Source organism: Amborella trichopoda, chromosome 4 (genome assembly GCF_054954075.1).
Source record: "Amborella trichopoda isolate Santa Cruz 75 chromosome 4, AtrichopodaSantaCruz75HAP2 v2.0, whole genome shotgun sequence".
In the NCBI taxonomy this organism is placed as follows: Eukaryota; Viridiplantae; Streptophyta; class Magnoliopsida; order Amborellales; family Amborellaceae; genus Amborella; species Amborella trichopoda.
Window position 1 is genome coordinate 49,757,152 of NC_142339.1, and position 16,926 is coordinate 49,774,077.

The 16,926-nt window shown below is 34.2% G+C and overlaps 1 protein-coding gene across 3 annotated transcripts; it reads left to right on the forward strand.

Moving 5' to 3' along the window:
• Positions 1-2,826: 2,826 nt before the first annotated feature.
• On the forward strand, positions 2,827-13,165 carry LOC18429026 (Glycine cleavage T-protein family). Of its 3 annotated transcripts, none has more exons than XR_016054660.1 (12): positions 2,827-3,536; positions 4,112-4,213; positions 6,002-6,035; positions 7,030-7,103; positions 7,212-7,277; positions 7,444-7,508; positions 8,115-8,202; positions 8,332-8,397; positions 10,719-10,884; positions 11,673-11,752; positions 12,431-12,558; positions 12,714-13,165. XR_016054660.1 is itself a non-coding variant. In XM_006838321.4 (12 exons), the coding sequence occupies exons 1-12, from the start codon at positions 3,309-3,311 to the stop codon at positions 12,891-12,893; spliced, it is 1,281 nt and encodes a 426-aa protein (XP_006838384.1). In that variant the 5' UTR covers positions 2,827-3,308; the 3' UTR covers positions 12,894-13,165. The 3 variants fall into 3 exon arrangements, 2 of the variants coding, with proteins under 2 accessions (XP_006838384.1, XP_088721599.1); XM_006838321.4 differs by having other exon boundaries at positions 11,669-11,752; XM_088865473.1 differs by having other exon boundaries at positions 3,407-3,536; positions 7,205-7,277; positions 11,669-11,752.
• The last annotated feature ends 3,761 nt before the right edge of the window (positions 13,166-16,926 follow it).

Sequence of the window (16,926 nt, forward strand, 5' to 3'; positions counted from 1 at the left end):
CATTTTTTTTTTCCTCCCAATTTTCCAAAATCTCAGTACAGTGCAATGAGCGAAAAACCTCTAGGTCATTTCTCCTTGTATTTCAATCAATATCTTTGAACACTTCCAATAAATGTATCTCTATTTCTTACTCCAATTAATTCCTAGACATTCATTTGTAAAAGTGTACATCCATATTGTGTTTCTCGTGAAATTTCCAATCTCTTATTTTAGTTTGGCATTAATTATTTTAAAAGTAGAAATATTGGTAATTTAAGATCTTAAGTATTTTTATTGTAAGTAGTTGTCCCTAATTAATAAATAGGTATTTTTAAGAAAAAACTGAAAATCCAGTTATTTTATTATGGTAGGATTTTTTTTAATAAAAATGGAAAAAAGCGTAATTAAAGAATGTTGAAGAATGTTTTATGTTGTTTTGTTCTTATTTTTTTAATTTTTATTGTTTTTTACATTGACCATCCATGATGAAATTTTTAGGTCATTTTCGATAGAGAAAAAAAATTTAAGTTTAATGTCGGTTTGACCTTGTGAAGTTCTTGGAACTAAGGTCGGTCCAGCACCCCAGGCGTTGCACGGGGTATAAGATAAGTTTTCTGTATTTGATTGAGGGGAGTATTTCGTCCAAAATGACTTTAAAAAATTCACTTGGGTCATTGTAAAACAAAGTAGTTGCAGGTTTCCGATGCGAACGATAAAATATACATTTTTGTGGTGGAAAGTCGGGGGTTGTGTGCAAATTTAGTGAAGGGGTTTACATAATTTTCCCCTATTTTATTTCAGATTATCTTATTCGAAATGGGCATTAACTATATTTAAAGGAATGGTTGTAAAAATTGTCATATAATAAGAGCATTTGTAAGAATAGTTGAAAAATCGTGTGATTTACATATCATGAATTAGATTAAAATAAAGCAAAATAATTTTTTGAGAATTATCGTTGTTTAAAAGCGGCCGATTTTTAAAAAATCGGCCGACTAACTCGGGATCGATCATTGGCCGATCTCGATCTGGCCCGATTCCAACGATCATGTATATATATTTTTTTCAGTACACTAATCCGACTAATCGGCATTAATTGGCACTAATCCGCGATTTGTTCTAAAAATCGGCCGCTAAGTACACGGTTACATTGCATTGTTTACAAAGTTGTCTTTATAACATTTTTTTATATATTTCTCTTTATTTTTCTTGTCCTTATCTTTTAATTTTTTTATTTAAGATTTTATATATTATTATAAATTTTTTATTTGTAAATTGTAGGGTTTGTCGCCTTGGGCAAGTAGACACAGACGCACTAGAGTTGGTTGGGCGCAGCAGGGTGCCAAGCTTGTAAGTCCCTCACAGGGGATGTAAAATTTATTCCTTATTCATCTGATTTGATATTCAATCTAATACCTACACTACCAACCCCCAGAGGGGCACATAAACATAGATATGAGAGAGATGAAATTTTATCAAAGTTGTCACAAAAGAGACTAACAATTTTATATTTTACCTATATTTTTAATTGAATTTCAAAATATTAAAAAAAAAAACAAACATGGTCTTAAGTTGAAATATTATAATATTTTATAATATTATATCATATCATATTATATATTATATATTTATATTTATTTTATTAATGTAATTTATATTGTATAGTATATAATATTAATATATATATTTATTATATATTGATCACTGAAAAAGTGTTGTTTCAAGTGCCTGATTATTTTTTTCGAAACCTAATTATGCTTATAATATTTATTTTTTTGCTTTTATTATGTGACTATAAAAAAATAATAATGCAAATTTTAAGCCTAATTTTTTGGTTTTTTTTTTGAGTTTTTTGAGATTTTTTTACCAAAATTACATTTTTTAGAAAAAATCAGAGCTTTAATTGGCCAATCTAGTCGAAATCGGTTGGACTATTTGGATCGGGCCAGGACCGACTAGTTGGTCCGATCCGTTGTTTTGAACACCGAAAAAAATATAAAAGATTGCAATAGATATCGTAAATTAAAATGGGCAATCAACACAGGTCCCATTAGGTAGTTTTGCCTCGCTACCAAAGCAAAGCCAATTGAACAGTTGGCCATTGGGAAATTATAAAAAATATTTTTATTATTTTTTTAAATTCACAGTACCATTTTTTTTAAAAAAAATTATGTCCATGTTTAGTTTATTGGGGTCTTTTTTAGTTTTTTTCTAGCATGAAATGCCCGACATAGGCACAAGCCTATTAAAATGGTAATAAAGGCGCCCAAGGCACCCCCATTGAATAGCCAATGACATCAAAGCCTTATTAGAGCCGTGGTGGTTCATCGTAGCTCCAATAGGGCTGTGATGCTCAAGGGGTTCCTTGGTCCTTTAGGTGCTTCCCTTGATGTCCCAAGCGGACATATGGCTCCACGGCCAAAGAAGTTAAAAGGAAAAAATACAAAAAAGAGTTAACAAAGCAGTCAAAGGAAAAATTACAGAAAAGAATTTGAAAAGCTGAGTATGAACATATATTTTAATAAAATAATTTGAAATATTGGGAACATGTAGTTTAAAAAATATTTGTATGGTTTTGAAAAATAAAGATAGTTCTGATAATTTCTGTAAACAACTAAAATCTTTCTAATTTTTTTATTCAATTTCACAAATCCTATCCAGACATGCACTAATCGTTTTATTGAGAAATACATTCGTGGTCATCCAAAATTTTGCGCATTTCTCTGCTCTTACCTCTAAAGCCCGATGTGAGTTGGAAATTAAGTCCCTCAATAGTATTTCGGTCTAGCGAAAAGATATTCTGCACCTTTGGGAGTATATTATCCGTTTATTCCCTTGGGTAAAAACTCACTTAGAATTAGTTTGAGGATCCCAAATTTTGGGGGTATGAGATCTTTAATACATAGATTAACCTTAATACTTTTTTTTTTTTTTTCTAATTGCATCCTTCAAGCATTTGAAAAAAAAAAAAAAAGTTTCAAGATTGAATAAAAACTATCTGAATGTTTAGAGGGTGAGATATAAGTGCTAAAAAGCTCAAATTTTATTCATTTTTAGAATAATCATGTAGTGATTATAAGGTGATTACAATATGGTTACCAAGATTTCATATTGAAAATGTAAACTTAAGAGGTAGTAGGAATAAATATGCTCCCTCGGGACCATAGTGTACATGCTCGTCTAGTACTGGTGGAGACTTGGAGAGCCTCAGTCGCCTGTGTTCTCCGGTGAGAGATGAGAGAGTGAGTGGTACTGTGCTTTAGCTTCTCTTGCAATTCTAGAGAGAGAGAGCTCGTTTTCTTCTCTCACTAACCTTGAAACGGATATCCATGGCTGTTATTTCTTGTTCAATTGCTGGAGGGTTCCATATTCCTGCCGCCAAGATTAAGGGCTGGTTTTATTCCTTCACCCACTCCTTCCACCACTGTCAATTAAGCTTTGCTCCAAATGTTCGCTCACTCTCTCTCTACAACGCCCATAATCGTCCAAGGCCAGTCTCTCTCCGGGCTTCGTCATCTTTCGACATTGTTCCCCCGCCCATCGACGACGACTTACATGTACTCTCTCTCACTTTGTCTGTGTAATTCATCAGGCCTTGTTTGGATTTGGAGGCTTGTTATCTCACATTTGTCATTGTTTCGATTTCTATAAGGCTTAGGTATCTTTTTTTTATCCTTTTCAGCTTGAGTTTCTCTCTCTTGGTTATCATGATGAGCTTGAATTTCCAGATTATTCTGTGAATTTAGTAGTTGGTGTGTTTCATTTTTTTTATTACTTCTGCTTCTCACTTCCAATCCGAGTATGGATTGCAGGTTATTATTACATGTAAAGATGATAATGTTATTCTTCAATTAAATCTTGTCTGGGGCTGAATTTTTGCAATCACGATAATGAGGTTGAGTTTAAGAGAGTTCAACATGAGCTTGAAATTTGGCAACTTCTTAATACTATTGTGATATCTGTGTTATTTCTATTCCTTTTTTTTGTTTTTGAAATTAGTGTTTGATTAAGTAAGAAATATGCAAATGCAAAATTTTGACAAGTTCGATTGGAGTCATTCTTTTAACATCAGAATCACGATTTGCGATCTGTATTCCCAAAATTAATTCGATGCAATCCTGTTTTTTTATAGGATGTAATGGTTGCTGAGGGCGCAAAACTGTTAGAGGATGGCATTGTGGAAACTTTTGGAAATGACGAGGTGGCGATGAAAGCGGTTGAGGATGGTGTTGCGGTAAGTTTCTTTCATGGTTTTGGAACCCCTCCTCTTATGTGGACTTATCAATGCATAGTTTGTGGGGCATTGCTTTCGTGTATCTTCTTGACGTTGAATTGTTCTATTGTTGTTTTTGTTAGTTCAAAGGAGAAGAATAATTGGTCAATGTTGGAGAATTTGAGTTATAGATTGATTGATATCAATCTGACAACGTTTCAAATTTTTTGTTTGTAACAGTCTGTTAATTAGCCCTATTAGTAGCCACTGATGATCAAACCCTTCTTTTTCATGTTCCAATAAATGGTGGGAGTCGGCAAATCCCACTAACCTTGGAATATTTTTCGGTTGAGCACAATGCTTACTATGGGTACTACAAATTACTTTTTTGCTGAGGCAGAAACTTTGTAGACCCAGGTAGTTGATGTTTTAATTCCTGAGTTAATGGTGCTTAAATATTGTTCCATAGGGTGCAGAAACTTCTTGATGTGTTGGTGTGTACTGTGTACTGTATACTTACCACAAAAAAAAAAGAAAAAAAGAAAAAAGAAAAAGAAACATACATTGACGTTTAAATGTTTTCCGCTCAGTACTTTGACAATGCATTCCATCTGTTCTTTTTCCCTTGATCGACTATGGAACATTCATAAATTTAGTATTGTTTCCTGTTAATTTCTGTTTTCCATCAAGGGTTAAAAGTTTACATCTTTCAAATGTTGTTTACTAGAAACTAATGGAAAGTTCAAAACATCTTTTGCTTTTCTTTCCTTGGGGTAGCTACACATGTTTTCAAAATATTAAATGAGTTTGCAATGCTTGTGATTTTCCTGCTATAAAATACACACACTACATGATTGCTTTGGGCCTGCACATGTGCTTGGTTTACCTGCACATAAAAGCGGCATCACTATCTGTTCATTTGGCATTTGTGGCTCTTTCTACTAAAAGAGCAGATAAGCCACCATTTGTAACCTCATGGTGTATGCTACCCATTCCTCTGCATGAACAGTTTACCACCGCAGCTGTGATGTGGATATGCTCGTTGTGATTTGCAAACACTATATTGTCAGGTTATGTGACTTGGAAAATTGCCACACATGATTTGCAAGTCATGTCTTGCTTTATGTGACTGTCTCGTTTGTTGCTGAAGAAAATATGCTTATTATTCAGAAAGGTAGGTGTGCAAACAAATAATTTTTTGGACAGCAAAAGACTATCACCATAAAAGTTGGAGCACTATTTCTTGAAGAAATTCTCTTTCATGTAGGAGTAGCAATATACATTCAACCCTATTGATTCCCTACCATCTCCTTGAGGTCCTGGTCTACCCCTCCTAAGTTATGTGTTTGGCTCTAGTTTGAATAGAACACCTTGCAGTTGAAAGATCTCGTCCTTGGCCTTTGCCACATTGTTGACTACGATGTTATTCCAGTGCTGTCCTTCATGAGGGATAAACGTTATCCGATGGAGCACATAGGGTGACTTGCTCAACTTATATGTACCTTCGTCTTTGCTTTGAGGAATATTCTCGTAGTAATATTTGATGGACTTACTTCCATTTATAATTGGGAATACTGATAGGATGTTTACATGAAAGTGATATTACTTTCAAAATAGACAATGTTTAAGTGGATTACATGCTCTCTGAAAAAAATTCTCTTTGTTTGTTGCAACAAATGAGATGTCTCCTTTCATTCCTTGGCCTTTTCATGGCCTTTTCATGCTATATAAAGTTATGAAAGACAGAAAAGTATTTCCTTGACAAGTGGGTTTTCTTCTGTTTTTTATTCTTGTGTTGTTCTTTTGTAGGTTGTGGACCTTTCCCATTTTGGTCGGATTAGAGGTATGTTGTTCCTATTATTCACTAGTTATTAGATTGTAGAGAAACTGCAAATTGGTTTTAGCTCGTGGAGTAGCTTGTAGAGTAGTTATATTTGCATTTTGTCCCAATTGGGAGTGGCAATGGGCTAGGTGGCCTTGCCCGGCTTTACTGGCCCAAAAAACTAGGGCATTGGCCAAAAAATGTGGCTTGACGGCCAGGCCTGCCCTGGGCCCAGGTCCAAGACAGGGCCGGCCCTGTTTGGCCCATCCCTTATTTCTTTAGCTTTTTTGGTTTGATTTCTTTAATTTTATTTAGCCCGTCAGTGCCGGCCTCAGCCAAGGCCTTTGCGGCGGGTCCGGTCTCGGCGGGGGCCCTCAGGGGACCAGGTTTGTGCTAGGTCCAGGGCTGGCCTGGCCCAACTTGGCACTTTGCCAGCCCTAATCCCAATTTTATGTTTTGCAGTTCAAAACTTTTGCTTACCCACCCAGAAAAAAAAAGAAAGAAAAGAAAAGAAAAGAAATTGAGGCTCCTTCTCACTAGTTGTTTAAATGTCAAGTCATCTTTGATCTATAATGCACTTCAATACTCACGGACATGTTCACCTAAAATATCTTTCTGTTGATATGGATGCTACTCGTGTTAATATGTTGCGTAATCAAATTGCTACATTTGTCCATCCTAGGAAGAGAACTGCATTGATCCATTTCATTTGTACGTTTTTGCCTGGATAAGACGCTTAATGTGCATCAATTTTAGAACTGTGAATACATGTTTTTTAATCCAAAACACACTCTCTCATCCTTAGTATATTTTTTTTCTCTGGATTTTCTCTTTGCTATTTATTTATTTATCGCAAAGAAAAGAAAGCTTCATCAGACTGAGATCTTTCTTCTTTGGATCCCAAAGGCATTCTGAAGCAGTGAAGCTCTAATGCATTAGAATTTAGATGTGCTATAATATTCTTATTTGCATTTTTTCTGCTTTTCTGCCATGCATGACGTTGCATCTAACATAGTTACTGGGGAAGATAGAATTCAGTTTCTGCATAACCAAAGCACGGCAGATTTTCAGGTTCTAACTGAAGGACAGGTGAAAAGGAACTATGCAACTTCCCTCATTTCACTCTATTATTGTAATATCTTTTGCTGTGGATTGGCATTTATTACTGATATTAGAGATTTCAAATTTAGCATGCAGGGATGTGAGACGGTTTTTGTAACACCAACAGCTCGTACAATTGACATTGCTAACGCTTGGGTGATGGTAAATTTGTGCAGGGATTTTGGTTCATCTTTTTCCTTTTCACTTCCTTTATAGAATATTGATGAGTTATAGCTTATAACTCTTCTTTCACCTTGAACATTTAATTTACTACCATATTGTTCCTTGGCTCGTACTTTGTTAAATGTTGTAGTCCATTTGGTTGCAGAAAAATGCGATAACATTGCTAGTCTCACCAACAACTTGCAGCAGCATTCTTGGAATGCTTGAAAAGTAAGTTCGATCTTCTTTGCTTTTCATATTTCAGATTAAATGATCCTTAAGATACCTTTTTCTTCATTTATCCATCATAATTATTTTATGAAGATGTTTATGGGTTGTCCATATGTGGCCTTTATGAAATGCTGGCTGTTATGCTTAACTATATTAGAAGAGATCTCTGGATGAGGAATGATTAGGTAGAACTGTTTCTACTGACTTGGACCAGCCCAACGCCATCCAAACCCTGTCTGATTGATGGATGAATGGTATTGGAGAGAAAATAAGGCCTATCAGAACATGACCTGACCAAAGCAGTTGGTCCCATTCTCTCTCCTACTGGGTGCATCCATCATTCAGACAATGTTAGGTACATCGCTACAATAACTGTTTCTCTTTTTGGAATGTTCAGATTTTCAACTGTTAAATTGAACCTGATTATCTAAGAGATGAGCTGACCTTGAGATTTTTGTTTCTACATGGTCTAGTTTGACATGAGTAGCTAAATTCTCTCTTATTTTGATTATTTTGTGCTGAGATGCTTATTAAGTAACTAAAGAGTGGAGGGAGTTGATGAGAAGTAACATTTTTTATGGCTTTTTCCCATGTCCTCTGGTTTAGGTACATTTTTTTTACTGACAAGGTGGAACTTCAAGACATCACCAAAAAGACATGTTTTTTTACTCTGATTGGACCTAAAAGCATCCAAGTAAGCTCTTTGATTTGCATATCCGAGCTGTTGGATCTAGTTAATTGATTATTTGGGTTGGGGTGTTCTTTTTTCTTTGTTTTTGTACTGAACAAGCTTTCTGAGCTCTTCTATTGTACATGAATGAAGGTAATGGAGGATCTGAATCTTGGTGACCTTGTTGGAAAGCCATACGGCACACATCTTCACTATAACGTAAGTTTTAATTGATAAGAACCTATTATTTAACTTTATTAGATGATGGTGTTGTAAAATTATTGTATCTGTGAGGTCAAATGTTGATTGTGATGCAGGAAGGAGATGTGCGAAATTAAATCCACCATTTTCCTGAACCTTAAATAAGTAAAATCAGCAATAATGGAGGAAAACATGGTTGTAAATCAAGCCAAGAGGATAACTTTCGTCTTTCATAAAATAAAATTCATTCCAAATAACATAAGCCTCCAAAATTTGACATCCAGCAGTTTATAAACCTATGAAACTCTAAAATTAACTTGAGACCCAAGTAAACATTTAATACTCTAAAATACCCCTAAGCACGTGAGTAGTACTCATGAACAACAACATGAAGATCACCTGTGAAAAGTACCTATATATAGTAATCAGTATTAGTAAATAAAAACTATAAAAAACTCCAGAATCCCTAAAAAACTAAAAAACCCTAGAAATATATCCTAAATCTAAACCTATAGTATTCATCATTTGAAATTGAATAAAAATTAAAAATAAGAATAATTTTGCCCTCCATCATTCTCCCCTGGTTGAAATGTACTAAGAGGAATTCGGCATCAAAACCATCTTCTTCAACCTTCTTTTTCTTTGCTGGCTCAAATATTATTGGTGGTAAAAGGAATTCCTTAAGAAATGGATCCTGATATGTATAAACTGCTATTGAAAATCGTGTAGGAAATTTTTTTTTTAAAAAAAATCCTATAGGAAACTTTAAACCCAATTTTTTGGTCTTTAGAGGTTATGTTGACATCTATTTCATTACTTTTCGAAATAAGGCCACAATTTGCTATTTATGAGTCGACTACACTTCTGTTGTGCTATTTTGATTCCAATGCCCTAAATCTCTTGAATGCTCCACCTCTTTGATATCCTTGAGATCTACATTTTTATCTTCGTCAAAGATTGGTTAAACCACAAAATCTTGATCATCATTCTAGATTAGATTTCCTACAAGATCTTGTTCTTTATCTACATATATATTAAAGATTGTTAACAGAGCCCAATCTACATTGTGCTGATTTTTGATACAAACTGCGTTAAAAATAAGAATCTCCTTCAAATAAAAACCCCTCAAGTGATGTTCCCCATGCTTAGGTTTTCTATTACTTTTCTTTTCACTTGACTCTTCATGTGGAGTATGGAGATGAAAGGGTGGTACTCGACATCTTATTAGGCTGAAAGATCATCGTCTTGCTAATGAGTGATGCTCGTAAACTGTTGTGCCAGCTGCCGAATTTGCTTTTTAAGTTCCTTAATTTTTTCATCTCTAGGATCTCGAAGTGGATCTGCAAAACCTCCCCTTCCACGGGCCCTTATTGCTACTATGTGTTCACTGAAATCACAAACCCTAGACAAATAATCAACAAAAACTCGCTGAAAACAGTAAAATCTGGCTGATTTGGCAAAACTTGACCGAAAATCACAAAATAGAGGTTTTCAGGGAGTTTTGCTCACTAGATTGCACAGATTTGGATTTGGGGGTTTAGAGTGTCCCCCAAAACCGTTTTCCCCCCTTTTTAGGGGGGGGGGGGGAAATGTCTATTTTGATCATAGCAAAGGGCATTTTTCCACCCTCTGCAACCTGCATCGAGGCGGCACCTAGGCAGCCACCTTGACTGTAGCGCCTTGCCCGCCTAGGTGGTGCCCAGACTCAAGCCACCTAGGTTCTGCCTAGGCGATTGGCCGCCTAGGCTGCCAAGCGGCCGAATTTTCGAACATTGGATACTACATTAACTTTCAAGAAAAAAGTAAGTAAATGATAAAATATTTACTTTCTTTATGGACCATCGTTTTTCAATGATCGTTCTATTTAATCTGCTCCACTTCATCTTTATTACTTCAAATTCATATCTATCCTCGCTATTGTGCCTTTTGACGTGAATTGGCTCCACGAAGCAATGGGTGAACTTTTCTACAACACGGTGATGTTGCACATCTCTGAAGTTATTGTACACCATAAAAAATCATCCATATCATCATCTTTCTCCACTAATCTCCATAACCTTATTCCAGTTACACCTTTGTTAGGAACTCTTATGGCTCATAACTCTATCCCTGTTATAGCTTAGGATGATCAAACAAATGAACATTGCTCATCAGTCAAAAGATGGTTGAATTGGATTTCCTCCACATCCTGAATAAAAACTTGTCTTATTGAATAAATGGTTGAGACCTACTTTGTTCTGGAGTGTATCAAATTAAATAAAAAAGAGGATTATATGTTTTCTTTTTTGCATATTTTCCTTCCGTATAGAAGAACTTTTCATTTTCTTCATTGTCTACAGGTTAATGGGATGCCAATAACTGCTGGAGTGGGCAATGTTTTATCAGAAGATAGTTTCTCCCTGATGCTGTCACCGGCCTCTGCTGGATCCGTGTGGAAGGTTCTTTTGAGTCTTGGTGCAGTTCCCATGGGGGCTAATGTGTGGGAGAGATTAAGAGTCATACAAGGTCAGCTATCTTTTAATTGTGTAACTTGGTTTTATTTTTACAATAATTCTTTTGAGTGCTTGAATATCTGCTTGATTTGTAAGATTGAACTGATGATCCATGGATTTATAATTTCCATGGATCTGTTCAGATGTGGAAGTACACTTTTTGCCTGCCCCCTAAATTCTTTTGATATGTTTCTGAAAATTGTACATGATTTAAAATTTAAATTAAAAATTAGAGAAAATTTGACCCACTGTAATTTAGAGAAAAAGTGGGAAAAAGATACAAGAATCGTGCCATTGAGTGCCAAGCCAGGAAGTTTAATAACCTTTTAGAAGTCAAAGTGGGGAGTCTAAGATGCAACTTATTGGGAAATGACAATATCATGGGACTGTAGGCATCCATATATCTGGATTTGTGCAGCTATTTTTTATCTCACTTCTGAATTTGATTCTTCAATTTATTTTACATTTAATTTCGGAATATGACACTTTCCTTGAAGATCTTATGGACTTTATTTTCCATCTTATTTTTCTTCATTTACATCTCTCTTGTAGAAAGCTCGAGCAATTATGTCGGAGTTGCAATATGTTCCAATTTCTCAAATAAATTGTGATATGACCACCACCCAAAGAGATAATAATCAATGATGTAATAAACTGCTTAAATTTTTTTGTTATTTTTTGTTTAGTTTCTCCGAGATGTACACCGATCTTACCATCAAATGAAAAAAGTTATGAACTGATCTTCGAAGAATTCATTCTGGTACAGCATATTTAGTGTACTAATGCTAATTATACAGGAAGGCCTTCTCCTGGAAAAGAGCTCACAAATGAATTTAATGTCCTCGAAGCCTGCCTCAGGAAAGCTGTATCTCTAAATAAAGGTACCATTTTTCCTTTCTGATGAATGACAAATTCTTCGTTAATATTATATAAAAACTGACAAGGTAGTAAAGAGCAAAAGTCTAGAAGACAAAAAAAAACAACAAAAACAAACAATCCCCTAATTCTGTAATCATGAAACTATCTGTTGGGGGGTTGGCCTTTCTAGGTAAATGGATGAACTTGGTAATATTTATATATTCAGAGCTATGCCTCCTAATTCCCTCAACTGTTCCTTGCTGATGACATCATGGAACATCTAACTTACCCCAACACCATCTAATGACCTTGAAAGAATGTCATTAGAGTCACTCTCAAAACCATATAATGACTTGAGAAACATGTCTTCATGTGGAAGCCTGTCAGCCTGTCTTCATCATGTTTTTGCAGTTACCTTGTGTTTCATGCTTTTGTCCTTTTTTGATAGAACTGAAAGAAAAATAATCTACAAAAGATATCTTTGATGAGGAAAACTCAATGGCAGCAAAAGATTGCATAATCCAATACTATCCCTAGGTTCAACCAAATTTGAGGAAAATGACAATTTGTCTCGTGTTGGGAGATGAGTTGGTGTAAGATTCTGGGTTCCTCACTGTTATCTGAGAGGTTAGGCTGCATTCAAAGGACTGGCCAAGAATGTTTCAATTCTGGGTTGAACTAATTTGGTTGTATTTTGTCAGGATGCTATAAAGGACAGGAGACCATCGCAAGGCTTGTCACCTATGATGGAGTAAAACAAAGGTTGTGGGGGATTCGTCTGGATGGCCCAGTTGAACCAGGAAGTGCCATTATTGTAGAGGGCAAGAAGGTACCTTCTGTACCTTTTCTGCTTAATTTCTAGATGGGAAAGCTGAAAATTCTAACTAAATCCCAAGAGATCCAGACCTCTACGCTATGGCTCTCGCGTATAGTTTTCAGTTTATTTTCTCTTGAATGCTTCAAAATGTTACTGATATTGAACAGGTTGGAAAGCTTACTAGTTATGTGGTTGGAAACCAAAATGTGGAGCATGTGGGTCTTGGCTACGTGAAGAGGCATGCAGGTTCAGAAGGGAGGGAAGTGCTTGTTGGGGATGTTCGAGGTGTCCTAGTCGATGCACCTTTCTTGCGTCAGTCTTCCCATGTGAACCAGCATATTTCCTGAGCATTGATAAACCATGGTTTTATAATGTTTATAGATTCCCTTACCTTTAAAATGATGTAACAATTTTTTTAAAACTAGCTCCCAATCATTTTTTAAGAGCACCAATTTTAAACGTGTTGACTAGGTATGAGAGCATACAGATCCTCTGCTATTCTCAACCGATTATAGTGGCATAATTGTATATACTGCAATTACTTTCGCGTTTACCATGTACAAAACATATGTTTGTTTACCCGAGATAAAAAATAGCACGACTTAACTATGCTGCTTAAGTGATGCCCAACAATTAAGTTGATAAGTGAGCCAATAATATCTATAATATCCAGCAGTGCGTGTATGTGTTGTAGTAAATGCAGCAATCTATCGAGTGTGTGTGGGGGCTCATGCATGAGAATGTCTGTGTGATATGCACTTTCACAAGAACAAGCATATTATGCCTTTTCTATATTGTTTTATGTGTGCCCTGTAAGCATACGAGTATGCAATGTTGACATATAGTAAGAACAACGTTTTTTGTCAATATTTTTATTTTTTCAATATTAGATTACTTAACGAAATGGTAATGGGTCTGGTCCAATTAAAATTGATGCAACTGCTGACAATTTGATCGGATTTTAAAAATATAAAAAAAAATATAAACAATAGTTTAAAAATTATGTAATACTTTTGTTGAACCGATTGAAACTAACAGGTTGGACCTGTTAAAATCGGTCAAACACTGATTGATTAATTTATTACTAAATGTGATATTTATTTTAATCAGACTGGCCAGTTGGTAGACTGGCCAAACCATCGGTTCCAGTCCGATCTTGAATTAGTGCGTCCACCATAATGCACACTGGTAAAGGTATAACTAGTTTTACTGTCTGAATTAGTAAAGGTCAGAGTCATGGCACTGGTAACTAGGGCTTAACGGAAAAGTTTTATGCTTTTGTGTATTACTTATGAACATAGTTAGCAAGTTTTCGTTTACAACACAATTTTTTTGAAAAAATCTTAGATTTTTTGAAATCAGTTGAGAAGTCCAAGTTTTTCGAAAGATCTTCAAAAAATCATATTTTTTTAATAAAACTGATGTAAATCCGTATTTTTTTCTTTTCAAAAAAACTCCTTTATAATTTTATTTTTTCATTAACTTAATATTATTGAATTTTAGTTTAAAAAGAGTACATTAATAGTGGGATAAAATTAAGAATCTTTATTCAACAAAAAATTCTTTAAAAATTTTACCAATAAGTTCCCTTAAAAAATGTATGAAAAGAATACAAGCAATATATTTTCCAAAAAATAAGATATCAAAACAATCGTATAACTCAAAATAATAGGTAGAGTTAAAATAATACTAATACAATAAAAAATCTCTTTTTTCTTTAATCCCTTAGCATCTTTATAAAGCCAAGAGAGAGATTCAATGTTTCTAATTTAAGCAGCTAGAAATTCATTGTGAGATTCGAATTTGCTTAAGCATTTTGTTGCTTTTTTTATGCTTAGAGAAGTTTAATTATTTTTATATTTTTATTGTTTATTTCATTGGTGTATACAACATAGCATTTTAGATGGATCACTGAGTCCTTGTGTTTTGTTTTAATTGACTGCAATCCTATACTGAGGGTATTTTTTGTTATTTTCTTTGAACAATAATCATGTACCTTACTTTGTAGTTCTTGTTATTTAGTAACATAGTTCTTGTGTTTAATATTATTGTTGGCATTTCATTTTATGCTCCCAATAAATCTATGATTTATGCTCCCAATAAATCTATGATGGGTTTTGTAATGTAGCAACAATGTAAGCATTGTTTTTGGATTTATTAAAGTTTAGATAATAAATTGTCAAGTATCACTCTAATGACACTAGGCAAATTATAAGCTATATTATGTTGTATTTGCATATCCGATGTTTTCACTTTGTTTTCTTTAGCCATATCCGAATAATTCATGATTCTATAACTTTTTTCCTTTGCGATCCATATTTTAACCCAATTTTTTCCTCAACATTTTGAGATACAATCGATATATTACTGATGACAGATTGTTATTCCCTGACTTGCTAAAACCATATTTAAAGCGAAGCTTTTGCTATAAAATTTTTGTAGGAAAAAGTTTATATAAGGTTGACATCTTAAAATATAGAATTAATGTGCATCTCAAAAATCCTTCAAAAAGGCTGGTTTGATATTGGAAAAGCATCTAATTGTGATCATCATGACCTCGAGATGTACAAATGTGGGAAAAAAAAAGATTTCGAGTCCCGAAAATAGTACATTTTGCAACACATCATCTAGACTATCTTTTGTTTTTTTGTTTTTTTTTTAAGATTTTCATATGTTTATAGTTGTGTTTGATTTGAACTATTCTTTAAGTTTAAAATTTTATAATTAGAGATGAAAATAGATATTCACAGCTTCTTAATTGACTCCAAAATTGTGTCTTATGACAAAGTTTGAAAGTGCGCCCTACTTTGATTATTTGAGGTTGCAGCCTTATGCAAATAGATTCGTTTAACTGTAGCACTTGTCAAGAGTTGTGCATTGTATTAATTGTAACCAATGTTAAAAAAACCCATATCGATCGGGTGCATAGAAGATATGGCTTTTAATAGAGCAGAATAATATATCAGGATTCATGTAGTCGACCCCAATTAATTAGAAAGATGTTATGATAACGATGATGATGGTCGGTTAGATAAATTGACCATCTAAGAAACTGATTTCGATAGGCAGATCGTCAATCCGGTCCAGTGCTTCGACCGATAGAATCAGCCAATAAAAAACTAAAAAAAATTAAAACTAAAAATAAGAAATAAAAAAAAGTACCGGATCACCTAGTTCCCTGAAAGAATTGCCAGTTCTATGGGAAACTTGCTAATCCCAATTTCAACTGGGAACTGGAGCAGTTCCTAAACTAGATGGGCCACTTTTAATCCAGATCGGTATTTTTTCAAACATGAATTGTAATGTGTGACACTTTAAGAGTATGCCTAAAGAGGATTATAATGAAAGATGGAGTTTCTATAAGGCCAAGGCTTTATAAAATAAAGCCTCACCTCAAATACTCATATGGAAAGCACTTTTGGCAACGGAGATGTCCATGATGGCTCTAAAATCAATCTCCAACAACGATAATAAAATGTGAAATTGATAAATAATATAGATCTTGTGGATCTATAAACACTTATTTTTAGGGCGAATGGACGGTCTAGATAATTTGTTACAATTATTTATGGAGCTTGAAATCCTAATTTTTTTACAATCGTAACCTTCAAGGCTAGATGATCGATGTAAAGGTTTCCAATGCTTGAATTACAATTTTCGATGAGTTATAAGGTGAGACTTTACTTATTTTGATAGAGAGGATAACAATCAAAAAGGAAAAATGGGGTGATCTCATTAAAAAAGAAACGAGCTTGTATATTATGAGATCATTTACCGTCATTTTATTTATTGATATGGTGACCTTTTAACATAGTTACAAGGAGGTCACAATCACTCCTACCCATTAGATATCTAATTTGATAGCTCGAGCTGTCCCCAATTTCAAAAAATATTTTTGAGCTATAGTTCTTGTCAATGTGTCAATAACACATTGACAAGTTACAACTACCCAATTTAAAATAGGGTACGGTTTGTATGGAACTTAGGCTCTAAACAATCAAATTACAGCCTACCTTCAAATAGTGTCAAAAAATGTGGTTTCAATATTGGAAATCTTTGTAATAGCTTTAAAATATATTTTTATTTTTAATTATAAAATTTAAAGCTTTAAAAATAGTATAGATGAAGTAGATCTATGAAAACTTAAAACTCTTGAAAATTGACCTTCTAAAATGTGTTACAAGATGCCTTTAAACTTGAAATCTATTTTTTTTTCATGGCCATACATCTTGATATCGAGATGATCAAATTGAGCATCAAAACAACCTCTTTTAGTAAAAAGTTTTAGGTAGACTCTAATTTGATTATTTAGAACATCGGCTATATATAAACTTTTCCCTTTAAAATGATAAATAGAAGTGATCGTGAGTGCCCCTCTTT